Consider the following 14,015-nt stretch of genomic DNA (forward strand, 5'->3'; position numbering starts at 1 on the left):
TGTTATATTAATTATTTTGACTTATACCTGCAAGGATATGAGTGGTTTCTCTATTAGTTGCGATTCAAATAATTGTCAAACTATAAGTACCAATACACTTAAATGTTTAAAGGATATGGATTTAACCTTCTTAGTGTAGGAAGGGGGAAAGAGAGGGGAAGGACAATTCAAGTTAATTTAAATATAAATATTATATCTACCCAGCTCCTGAACGTCACAGGTTTAAAATATTAAGATGTAATGCTAAACCATATTAATTTAAATAATAATTTCCTATTCACGGAAAAATAAAAGTACTAATAACTAAATTGTTAAGTGTTTTAATCGTAAATAAAGTGTTACACCTAATATTACCTTGCTAAACGATATTTTCCTACTATTTAGTTGTTATAAGAAATTCATTTCAGATTCAAAATATGCTGAAAAAATTTTAGAAATGTTCAGTTACTGTAAAATATTTTTTGGAGAAAAGCGTAGTTTGTGTATGGAACCGTTTAAAAGACCATATCTCAACAACAAACTGACATACCCACGTGAGGTTAGTGGCATTGAATTATCCTTCTCTGAATTACTTATTACTTACTGACACTTTCTCCTGGACCACCATGAATAATCCATTTTTATAATAGAATAGTCAATATCGTATAAATCAAAATTTTAAAAAAAATTAATTAAAATGCTCCATTGTATTAATATAATAGTTAAAATAGTACTTACAGTTAGACTGAAGTTAAAGGAATTAATTTATTTATTGAAAGTCATTTGGTCGTAGACTTCTAAACTACTCAAATATTCTGATAAACTTGAGGAGGACTTGGCTAAAACAAATTTGCCTGAATCAGAGTTGATGTACCTTGAGTAATAGAACTTTCTAATCAAGGCAGATGGCTCCTCGCAACTATTCTACCTTGTTTATTCAACAATTGTTTGCCATTTTCACAATAGAAGAGTACAAATAGTGTTTTAATTAAATAATTTATGATAGTGTCAAACATATTAGGATATAATGGTTGTTTAGGTATTTTTTTAAGAATAACTTTATTAGGTGTCTCGTGAATGCTTAGTCATTTAAAAAAAATTATATTATTGATTTTTAACAGTTTTCTTCTTCGCTAATCATATTTAATTTAATCAAAATAGTGTCATTACAAATATATTAAAAATAATAATATTTATTTAAACAATTCCATCAGAATTATCTCTCATTTGTTAGGAATAATTTTTCGAGATTTGTAAATGAGATCCACATGTGATAAGACACTCGATTCAAACTTTTAAAATAATTTAACAAAGAGTGCATTTTTTTTTTTTTAATTTTTATTTATCAGATTTTAAGTTTGCTTTGAAAACATTAGAATCTGCCACTTCATTATACGAAAACAACTCAATAATAACTCACATCAATACCCTGTGTTAAAGATGAATAAAAACTAACACAAGGATTGATTAAAAGTAACCTGATGTTATATACCATTTAATACGTATATTGATATAACGAGTTCGATCAAAATCTTTTGTGCTATTTTGGAAGAATAATAAAAAGTGTAAAATCGATTATATAAAATGTAAAGTCGATTTTACCCAAAAGTTTGCTTTTACGTTTCAGCCACGGAAGTACATAATACATTATATGTGTAATTTTAGTTTAGTTTCTGAACTAGACTGTTTACACACACAAGATTTCTTGAAACTTCGTTATGTGGACTCAGGTGACGTCTATTTCCATTGAAAACTTGGATTCATAATTTTTCACGATCCCATTACTTCCCCTTACTATTTCACATATACGTAAGTAATAAATTATCCAGTATAATTAATGGGGTATTATATATTATATTATTTATATTTATATACATATTTATGGGGTACTTTTCCTTTCAAAATCGGAAATAGTGTATGCCTTTATACAGAAACTTGCTGTGTGCAAAAACGTTCTGTATTTATTCCTTTTAATTTGGCCAATTTTTTTTATTTACAATAATTTATGACTTATTGGCTAAAACCTAATAATAAGTAAAATAATATTAACAATAAATATGTAAAAAAAAGTGTGTAGTTATGATAATATTATTTACAATGTCAAATATAAAAGACGATAGTTGCAGTAAAAAAAAAAATTGACAAATATTTATTATCCCACGTTTCGTCCCACTTTGTATAGCTTTATCAGGACTAAAAAGATTTTAAAAACAACTAATCCATGGAACCAGTGGTCTTTTTGGTATTCCTTTAGTTATTGATATTGATGCGTTAGCTGCTTGTATTATTGTGTTTGTAATTGCTTCGAATCCGTCTTGAATACTCAATTCGCTTGGAGGAATGGGAGGTGGAGAAGCCAAGGACGAAAAGAGAGACCAATCAGCCGTATCTAATATTCACCTGGGTTTCGTCCGAAATGAAGAATTTTTATTTGAAAGTTTTATAAGGATTGGAAAATGATCACTTCCGTAAAGATCCGGCAGAACGTTCCATTCTATAGCACTATAGAGTCTCGAGCTGCAAAGATCTATTGCCGAAAACGTTCCATAACTGGAACTAAGAAAGGTGGATTCCCCGGAATTTAGAAGTAGATCTGAGAGGTCAATGAAATTTTCAATTATTCTGCCTCGTAAGTTTGTGTCTTGCGATCCCCATAATAGGTTATGCTCATTAAAATCTCCTATGTATAGAACTGGGTGAGGTAGTTGGTTATATATATCTATCAGATGTTGTGATTCAATTGACCGATCTTGTGGGAGGTAGATGTTACAAACGGAAAATGTGAAGCCTAAATGGATAGAAACTGCTACAATTTGAAGGTGAGAGTTAATATGGATTTGTTCGGAATAGAATGATTTATGAATGGCAATTAAAACTCCGCGACAATGTGATTTGAGGTTCTGTCATCCTTTCATAAATTTCAAAATCTTTTATGTTTATGTTCTCTTGTGGTGAAAAATGAGTCTCCTGAAGAACTAAACAGATTGGGTTTATGTCATTTATTATAATTTTTAAATCATTGAAATGAATTTTTGAATCATTACAATTCCATTGAATTAAGGCCATTTAATTATAAAAAGTGAAAAAAAAATACGGCAGATGTGGATTAAGTAAAAATTTAATAATCGTTAATTTAGGAAATTATTTTTTACCTGCGGTTTTGTTTTTCTTAGGCCTTCGTCTTTTATGATTTTGTAACTTATAACCATCAGCATCCTTTTTCTCGGAGTCCTAGTCGGTAAACATAGAACAGTCCAGAATTGATGAATCGCTCCCCTCTATGGCCAAATTAAGTAGTTCTTTTTATTTATTTTTTTAAAATTTTTATTTTATTTTATTATTATTTTTTAAATGTTTTTTTCCTACTTTTATCATGACCAGAGGGTTTTACGCCTTTAAGCAACAACAACACCAAAAAACAACTAAGAACGTTTTGTAAAAATAAGTGAAAAAAAAATTATGTACAAATAAAAGGAAGGAAACAATAAAATATTATTTTATAATATAAAATAAACAATGATAAAAATAAAAAATACGTAAACTATAAGGTTAAAAAAGTACAGAAGACGCAATATAGCGCAAACAAAAAAATGGAAAAAAATATTTAACATGTTAAATTTAAAATGTTCTTAGTTGTTTTTGTATCTTTTTACCCCTAATGAGGCCCTACTAAGTGGGGCGAAACGTCGGATAATAAATAGTTGTCAACTATTTTTGTTCTTTTTGACCGCAACCGTGACCATCTTCATGTTTAAAATTATACGGTCAATTATCTATATATGTATATTTATAATGTCATTTGAAATAAATAAGATATGTTTATGATAAAACGATTTATAAATTCACTAAAATGGGAAAAAATAGATTTATGATGAAATTGTTTATAACATCAATAAAAATGAAATCAAACCCAAGAAAAGTATAATTAAAAACTACATTGAGCTTTAGTTCTTCATATAATTCATACATGGGCCATAGGAAAATATTTAATTCTCAATAAAACAAATAAAAATTCTTGAATATGCAGCACATCTTACAGCACAGAATAAAGTTATTTTTTGATTTCATCTTTCATTTCACATCTGGCAGTAACTGTTTTAACTGTTTCCTTATTGAAAGGTATGTTATCCATAAAATTAAACTAGTAGTAGCAAGTTCTGATATGATTCTTATTGGGTAGTTCCTGGCCATTTCTGCTGGGTATTGAGGTATATAACTTGTTTTTCTTTTTTATGGGTCAAGACTTCCATCGGAGACCTATACAGCTCCAGAGTAGGAACGGGAAGATTCATTTCAAGGGGGCCGCCATGAAATAAATATTGACTGAGCCAGGTAAGAATCGAACTCTCAGCGTTCTGAACCAAGCACTCTGGGAAGCTCATCCCAACGTGCTGGCCGTCACGTAGGGTTTATAACTACCTATATTTCAGGTTCGAGTTTATTATTTTTCTTTAATAAATTATATTTGTCATTTTATAATAAAATATACTCAAGTTGCTAATTTTGAAACATGCTGGTCAGGAAAAATAGTTGTGTGCAATGTTCATGTGAAAATATGCAATTGGATTTGATAATATGAATACTGGAGTATTTTCATTTAGATTCCCAACTTGCTTCCAATTTGAGCCAAATCAGACGAGCCGTTTTTAAATATAGATTTAGCGAAAAAAAATAGATTTACTATGAAGGTGAAAGTATTGGCCAGGATATGATAGGTACCAACCCTTACAATCTCAAAAAATGTCATCTAAACCGGGTTAATGGTTAGATCATTATGCCCCAACACGTATTTTCACTATAGAGCGGAGTTTGGCAAACGTTAGCTATAACTAACAACTTGAAACTAAAGCTAAATTAATTGTACTTATATTGAAAACTAAAACTAACCAGTTTGTTGTTACTGTTGGCTCATAGCTAACTCTTAGGACTAAATTAGCTATGATATAAGCAACTAACATTTAGTTATTAAGCGTTAGCTATTGCTAAAACCAATAATTAGTTAGTTTTATCATTAGTTCCAACTAAAAAACTGAAAAATAACATAATAAAAACAGTTCAAGTACAGACCTCATTTTAACTTTTCTTATTTCTGATACATGACCATGTTTATTTTTTCTCTGGGCAATCGATTTATTTCATAGGTGCTGAGAATGAAGAAACAAATCGATTTTATGATCAGGCGCATGCGTATCGATTTATTTTAATTTCTCGGATTTCTAACAAATTTGGGGTACTTTTAGGAGGTGCTGTTATAGGTGCTGTTAGGGGGTTTTAGGAGGTGCTGAAAATAAAAATAAAATCAGTTTTATCGATGCCCATCGATTTATTTTAATTTTTCGAATTTCTAACGTGTTGGAGTCCCTATAGTTTTTTTTTTAAAGCTAAAGATAATTTTAATTAGTTTTAGTTGCCATGTATCTGTAACTAAAATGGTTGCCTATTTTAACTAACAACTAATTTAGCCGTAAGAATTACTGATAGTCAATAACTAAATTATTTTTTTTTAGCGGAACCAATTCTGACATCTATTAACTAAATATTTTGATTGATTGATAGATTTATTTATTGATAGATATTACAATCTGCCACACAGTTGTGGGCAATAGGTAATAGTGATGAATGATCTCATACATACTAAAATAAAATAAAAAAAATAAAAAAAAAAAAAAAAAAAAAAAAAAAAAAAAAAAACAACTCACTGAAAATATATACAAACAAAAGAATAAACAAGATGAACATAATCAAACTATCTGTATGAAGAATAAATAAATAAAATAACATAATGATAAAATAATATATACAATATTTACACAATCGAATTTTCAATTCTGAAAACATATTTTTTTTTCCTTTCTTGGATGAATAGAGAGTTCCCATACCTTTTCTAATGAGGAAGTAAAATATATATATATATATATATATGTATAATAAATGAGATGCCATATAATCAATGAATATAGCATTGATTTTTTTTTAAACTGTGTAAAAATCATGCTGCACATATTTACTTCTTTCATTTACCACTAGTAAGAGAACGTATTACGTTCTTACAGAATTTCGAATTCGAGTTTTATTCGGAAATATACGGTTTGAGATGTCCAAATATCTAAGTCTCGCTGAATGGTCTGTGTGTGTGTTACCAGTCTAAGCTCAAAAACGAATTACCGTACGAAACTAAAATTACACATTCAAGGCGGGTATATGTCTAGGATGTCACAGCAACCTGTTCGATAAAATCGACTGATTTATACGTAATCGATTTGTAACATTTCTTCGATTTTCTCGAAAACGGGACTTTTTCTCGGATTTTGATTAAACTCGGTGTATCAATAATAAATCCAGTGATCCTTAATATCAGACAGATGTTACACTCATTAAAATGGTCCAAGTGGGCTAACAAACATAAAATTCAAAAACTGCAAATATTTTTTTTTTTAATAATTTCTATCAATAATAAACAATGCATACATACAAGATATTAAATAATTTTGTGAACAAATAAATAAGAAAGACAGATACATTTGAATCCGCCGAAACCGCTTGATCTTTTACGGCTTAGCTCTGTTTTGTTATAGCATGTATTTTTGGCATGAATAAAATTTATTTTTGTTATTACCACTTCAATAAACCCAAAAATAAGAATTTTTATGGCATCAGAGAAATATTTTTTTTTAGTTTATAATGTTCGCTTTCTCTTCTGTTTGATTTTTTCTGAAAAAAAGACAAAACTTTTAATCTATAAATAAACAAATCAAAATTTTAAACTATATGTTTAAAAAAATCTTTTATTATTATTACATGTCTTTTTACGAACTGAATTTCTAAATAATCAATGTTTGTTGCTATATAATTTTTTGTGGCTAACAATTTAAATCGACATTAATTAACTTTGTTATGTAGATTAGAGGAAATGATAACTTGTGGAAGTTTAAGTTGATATAATGATACAATTATCAAGTTGTCAGGAAATAATTTGAAAAATCCTAACTAATTCAACTTTATAACAGATGTTATAAACATTTATGTTGGAATTTATTAGTTATAAATAAATTAATATTAATGTTAGATCCCGTGCATATTGAATACTTCTAATTGGCAGCATAGTAACATCCATTTCATCTCAAATTTTCTGCGCAAAATTCTTTCCTAGCCAATAATGTTTCGTCGGAACCCGATCTGAAGATCTTCTTGGAAATTCCAAAGAAGGCAAATTAAGCTTACTCCCACACAACCCGACTTCAATAACGATTTGGCTCAGATTGAATAATCATCCAATAGGTTGAGAATTCCAAAGATTTTATTTAAACCGTTTGTGCTTTATTAAATTTTGGAAATTTTGGAACTTTTTAGTTAAAGAATGTTGAAAATTAAAAACAATTAGACGACAAACGAAACATTGAGAGACTTAGAAGCACAAGTCAAGACAAACTTAGTTTACTGGAGCAAAATTTTAATTCAAAGTTATGCTCTTCACAGGTAGAATTTTAACATTATGATTGTTATCACTTTTGTACTACGAGTAGAAGCCATCTAGAAATAAAAGTTTGAGACATGTTGTTTCGTAGGAAATAACAGGAAGAAAAAAAATAAACAGAAAACCTAGGATTATTTTTCAACTGTATTTTGGTAACACCAATCGGGAAAGTAAAGTTTTTTTAGTTATTCACAGCGATTAGAAACCAGCTAAGATAGCATATTTTATTAATCCACATATGCTTATATTCACTTAATAAGCATCTTTACATTTTTAAAAGGTCTCTATTTATGCTTTGGATCCTAGAGCAAAGATTTTGTCTTATAATTGCTTTTTGTTGAGATGTCATTTTTTTACGTCTTATTTAATTAAATAGTTATTAAAAGAGAGTGAGACTTTCCAATATTAAATATCCTTGGGATGATGATGAAGCTCAGATTAAGTTGTTTTATTGCTGCGTCTTTCGAGCATTCCACTGGAATAATTTTATTACCAATTAAGTTAAGTGATCATTTAAAAGATTAAAGTTATACGAATAAAGTTGAATTTAAAAGCATAAATTGTTACTAATGTATTTGCTGTAACAGGAAATAAATTGATTAAAGAGAAATATATATCTGTATCTTAATTAAATATATCCGAATTAATCTCCGCTACAAGGTTGTACCTTTGATTAATGATCAAACTCATATAATTATATATATTAATAATTAAATCATATAATCATAATTTTATTTTTAGTACCACTTTCCTGGTCATTACTGATATATGGGGGAGGTTATTTATATTTTATATATTTATCATGTTACCACCGTACTCTAACCTTGCTGGGGGGGGGGGGGTCAAGTTTTATTTCTTTGGACCAACACAAAGATAAAAGTCGACCCCCCAGGTCGGATTCGAACTAGCGCCGCTGCAGAGCTATTTGAATGTGATCAGTTTAAAGAAGTTTTGACAGTTTATCAGCAGTCGCAATATATAACAGATTAGTATTTGATGACTCACTGCTGGTATTGTGGCGCAACAGCCCGTTGTCGCGACAGTCTCCTCCGCCAACTTCTGCCGATTGTCTCGGTCTTGTGCGACTGCCATCCAGTTTCTGACTCCAAGAATAGTCATTGCATCATATAATAAACCATTAGTCAGCCTCAACTTTGGTCTTCCATGCCGCCTTGTTCACAAATATTTGACGTCGACCATATTTCTGATTCATACAGTATTGGCTTATTACAATAGTGTATTACAAGGCCGAAATAGGACACGTTGTCGACCAAACTTCGTCTCCTTATGTATACTTTTAGATACAGAGAACCGAGATATAACTGTTTCAAATTCATATGGCCCCATCGTTATTGTTCTTCTGGTCCTAATGTTTTTCCAGAAACCATATACTTTATTTACCTTTTGTTAATATCGAGTCCTTCCTTTCTTACCGCATTAATAAATGCCATGTATTTTTTGATAATTTCATCAAATGAGTAACCAATTATGTAAATGCTATTATGTATTATGTATGATGATTTTCAGTCGCTTTATTGGTAGGTAAGCTAGAGCAACCCGCTGTCTTATCTATCAATCCTTTATTCAAGGTAAATTCAACAAAACCAATGAATTTAGGCCGCAGTCTCGTTATGGAACTTGTTCATAATTAATTGATATTTTCAGGATTTGCTAGATTCAGGTGTCTGTTTCCATCCAAGATAATGAATACTTGTTATCCCTCTATTATTGTTGAATTCTATTATAACACATGTTCTCTGCAGGGATACTTGTATTAGGCAAACGTTTCAATCACGCGATTCGATAACTTGTTTCTCCTGTAGCAATATGTATTGTACTTTCAAAATATACTTTTCAATATAATTCTTTCTGGTTTCAATTGCTGGAGGGGAAGAAGACGAGATAGTTCCGACATCCTCAATAAGCAGTGTGCGACAATAGACGGCCACTTAGGTGCCAAATAAATTGATTGAGACGAAAGAAGGGGCAGTTGCGCCCTTTGTTCCGAGATGATGCCCCTGACGATGACAGCTATTGGGCTGCTTTCTGTCCTCGTGGTTCTTTCTTTCATGGCCCGTGGCTTCAATACCACCGCTCATCAATACAGACAATACCAATCAACACCTTTAGAGGTCTAGCGGTCATTTCGAGCTATTGTATACTCACTTCTATCGCCATAATAAAACGCTTTCAGAATTATATAATATCTAAAAAGAAATTTAAAAATTTTCAGTAATTCTATTGATCATAATGATTAACAAATGACATGAAATAACATTTGACAAGTGAAGAATGCGTAAACAATACGTCATAGACTTACAAATCAGACCTTAGGTACCACTTGCAGAGTTTCTTTTTTTAAGCGCATTAAGTATTTTATGGGTTAATTAATTAATTAATTTGATTATTATTTTATATCAGATTGAATTTATTTATTTTAAATACAGGTATTCATACGATGAATTTTTTTTTAATGAATTTAGCAATTTTTATTTTATCAATAAGTGAAAAAAAAACTTACAATCAAATGATGAAGAAGATGGTCAGGGGTGCGGTCACTAGAAAACAAAACTAGTTAATAATTATCAGTGCTGAAATGATATGAAAACTACTAAGAACATTTTGAAATAGTAAGATAATAAAATACAAAAAGGTAAATTAAGGTAGAATGTTAAAGGCAGGAAGAAATAAAATAGTATTAATATAAAATAAACAATGATAAGAATAAAATATAACGTAAACTATAAGGTTAAAAAGTACAAGAGGTGTAATAAAATTCAAAAACAAAAAAGTAGTTATAAACCCCTACATCAGGGCTAAAAAGAAACAAAAAATTGTTTTGTTTTTTGAAATAACAAAAAACAAAAGGTTAATTAAGGTAGGGTTAAAATTATATAAATATATGTAAAAATAAAATAGTATACAAATGAAAGCAAAGAAGAAATAAAATAGTATAGAGAGAAATGTTTTATTTAGCTATGCTGCCCAAATCCACATTGGGTTGCTACAATAAACATCAAACCAATCAATCCATGATCGGACATATATACTACACATATATTTACGTATAATATTTTTTTCCCACAGTTTCCTTTTACAATCAATGTTAGTCTACGCACTAAATACAAATATTTTAATTTCTGTTTTTTCTACTTCACACTTTCATTCCATTTGACAATTTTATTTCATTTGATTGACAAAATTATTCTCAATTTTATCCCTTTTATAATATTAAAATATTTTTAGTTATTTTTAAAAATCTTTTTAGCTCTGATAAAGCCCTACAAAGTGGGGCGTGTTTTCTTGTGACCGCACCTCTGACCATCTTCTTCATAATTTGAATTAATATGGTCAATTATTTATATACATATAATTACATTAAAATGATTGTTTGAATCTAATTTTATAAATTATTTTTGTTGTACTGCTTTGAAAAAAAAAAATCTGCTGAAAAGATTTGAAAAATAAAATATAACAGTATCCGAAAATTTCAACCAAACTGGACCTCTTGAAATTGGTCAGCAATTTTTATTTTATTTTTTATTCAAAATATAGCATATAATGATGTGTTATATTAGTATATTTTTAGTCGAGATTGCCCTCCTTATTAACACGTAAATATATAAATAGGAAAGTAGCCACAATAAAAAAATATATATATCTCTATATTTTAATTATAATTTTCTTTAAACATTATTTAAGAAATCGATTTCTCGCCGAGTTGGTCGAATTAGGGAGCAATTATTTCACATTTATCTTATAAAATACTTACAGTGTACTCCTATAAAATTCATTATTTGGGAAAACTTTAAAGCTTTTTTTTTAACGCATGGAAATATTCATACATTTCCAAATATGAAGAGTTTCTAACCAACACAGTATTATTTTAACTGATTTTTTTCAAAGTTAAAAAAAAAAAGTAATTGTAGCTATAAAGGGAGAAAAAATGTTCAAATAAGAGAATATGGAATGAGCAATTAAAATATAAATTATGATTTCGTGCAAATTCAAGACTCGAACTGCCTATTCAAATGCATTTGCCTTGATATTTCTGCAATGCCCCGGTGTTATCATATTACCAAAAGTCCAAATTCAATAAATGGAATAAGAAAGTTGAACTTTTTCCTCCCCGTCGAACACTTCGTATGTTTTTTTTTGTTTTTTCTCTAGGAGCTAGTGGGCTAATTTTTATATTGTCACTCAAACCACAGGTCACCTCATGATGATCTTTGGAACGCAATGTTTTCAATTTTTAAACTCGGTTTAATGATTCTGAAATACTTTTTTATTATTTTTTTTGCTTTCTAACCTGTTTATTTATGTTTTAACTAATTTATTCTTTTTATTTGTTTATTCAATTATTAATCTGATCAAACGTGGGTTGCAGATCACTGGAGAGGGGGGTATAGTGAGAGAGTGGAATAGTGAGAGAGTGGAATAGTGAGAATAAAACTGCCAAATAAATGAAATAAAATTATTGAATAGGGGTTAATGTATAATAGTTGATTGAAAATAGTTATAATATATTATATTTATTGTATAGACTATTGCTGATTGTAAAAGGATAGGGTAGGAAAAGAAAATGTTCTTATGCCATGTAAATATATGTAGTGTATATATGTTTGATCATGGATTGATTTGTATGCTGTGTTTTATAGTAAACCAATCTATTTTGGCAACATGGCTAAATAAAGCATTTCTCTCCTGTCATTTACTGATATAATAAACTATTATTATAATATTATATCAATATTATGATATAATATATTATTATATCTTAATTTCAGATTTTTGTTGTTGTCATTGGGTTCAAAACGACATCTATTCTGCTTAATTTTGTATATTTTACATTATCGTTGTACTATATTTCGGTAATGATTATTTCCATATTTATTTTTATAATTATATTATCGTTAAAACTTGAATCATAGTATTTGAATAGTAGTTTGTCTTAATGTTGATAGCAAAATTGTTTAAATAGAATTAGATATTAAAAACACCTATTTATTTTGCGCTGTAGATTTCAAGATGGAATTGTATCATAAATTAGTTAGTTCTAACTCCAATTGAAAATGTAAGGTATTTTACATCAGAAGATCTCGACTATGCATGTTAATAGGTTAAATAACTGGCTAGGAGATGAATTAACAGGATGGGTTTTATAGGAACTCGTCGTAAATCCTCGTAAGATAGAACCTAAACTCTATAAACTTCACTCCGTAAGGTACTCGCTGACGGTTGCCTAGGGGTATGCTAGTCCTACAGGTACTCGCTGTAGGTCTTGACGACAAAATATAAGGTATTGGAAGGAGGAGAAACCAGAAGAGGCAGAGTAAAACAAAACTTCTATGCACAATTCCATAAGTAGCATTACAATACACTGAACCATTATGTATATTATTAACCATTACCTCCTAAGGACGAGTACATTCAGAAGATGATATTCACACTTAGTTTTACAAAGCTGCGTTTGGTAAATTCTCAGCTTACAACTCTAACGCCATCGAAAGATGCTACGTTAGCTTTCAGTGGATCGGAAGATTGTAAACTTTATTTATCCAAATAATACATTTACTAATATTATAACATATGCCATGCTTATCATATTTGTACTATGAGAGTATTTGCAACATATAACATATATTTGTTTGATGACTGAAGTAATTGATATGTTAGCTGGTAGGTTGCGCCATGTTGACCAACAACAATCTAAAGGCGGCTAGATCAGTGAACGGTGATATTAGCATTGGTGCTACAACACTTTTATCTTTTAATGGAAGATTATTAATATCGATTATATAATACGATTTAATAATAAGATTATATAAGATAATAAGATAAGATAAGATAATAAGATTATATAATACGTTTATCTTTTAAACGTCTAATCGATTATTTTTTTAGATGTTCTCTTTTCTCAGAATGCTCTAAGGCACAGTTCGATGGGAAGTTGTCTTTGTTCGTAATGTAATACACAAATGATTCATCATAGAACGTATATTTTCTCATTTAAAATACGCAAATGATTCATTATTGAACAATATATTTTCAAATTTTAATATTCGTTCGGCCAATAACTACCCGAATTGAAAGAAGAAGAACAATTATTCTTTTTTTTCTTACTATTAATGTAATGAGTACCAAGCATAAAAACTATCCGTATTTATCATAAAGAAAATATATGTAAACGATATAATATAATAAATTTACATGTATAAGGTATGAAAATTGCTGTAATACAATTTAAATTTTTCAGATGAGAAACCAAGTCAACTTCATATATAAGGCTGGCTATATGATATCCCTGGCAGCCCTTCTTCTATCTCTGTTTATATTTTTCTATTTCAGGCAAGTGCAATATATGCATGTATATAGTTTCCCACACTTAGGTTTACAATTTAATATTGACAAACTAAATTATACTTAAAATATTTGTTCTTTCAATAAAAAGCGTCATTTTTAGGTAAAATAAAATAAAAGAAACGTTTCCTAATATTTTAAATTAAACTTCTTTTGAAATAAATTGTAGAAAAGTATACATTATTCATAATAATCAGTGGGT

General features: G+C 29.1%; 1 protein-coding gene across 3 annotated transcripts in view; it reads left to right on the forward strand.

The window, feature by feature from the left end:
• LOC106687673 (calcitonin gene-related peptide type 1 receptor) overlaps nt 1–14,015 on the forward strand; it is a 31,898-nt gene that overhangs the window by 4,081 nt on the left and 13,802 nt on the right. For 2 of the 3 annotated variants that reach the window (XR_010843643.1, XM_014431685.3), the window contains exon 3: nt 13,710–13,801. Coding sequence is in view for 2 of the 3 variants with exons in the window: in XM_014431685.3 (XP_014287171.3) it covers nt 13,710–13,801 (92 nt within the window). In the remaining variant the exon portion in view is untranslated. Of the gene's footprint in view, nt 1–13,384; nt 13,421–13,709; nt 13,802–14,015 lie in introns of those variants that run through there. The other variant, XM_067048129.1, reaches the window with a different exon arrangement.

Source organism: Halyomorpha halys, unplaced genomic scaffold (assembly GCF_000696795.3).
Source record: "Halyomorpha halys isolate HHAL.00 unplaced genomic scaffold, Hhal_1.1 Scaffold996.1, whole genome shotgun sequence".
NCBI lineage: Eukaryota > Metazoa > Arthropoda > Insecta > Hemiptera > Pentatomidae > Halyomorpha > Halyomorpha halys.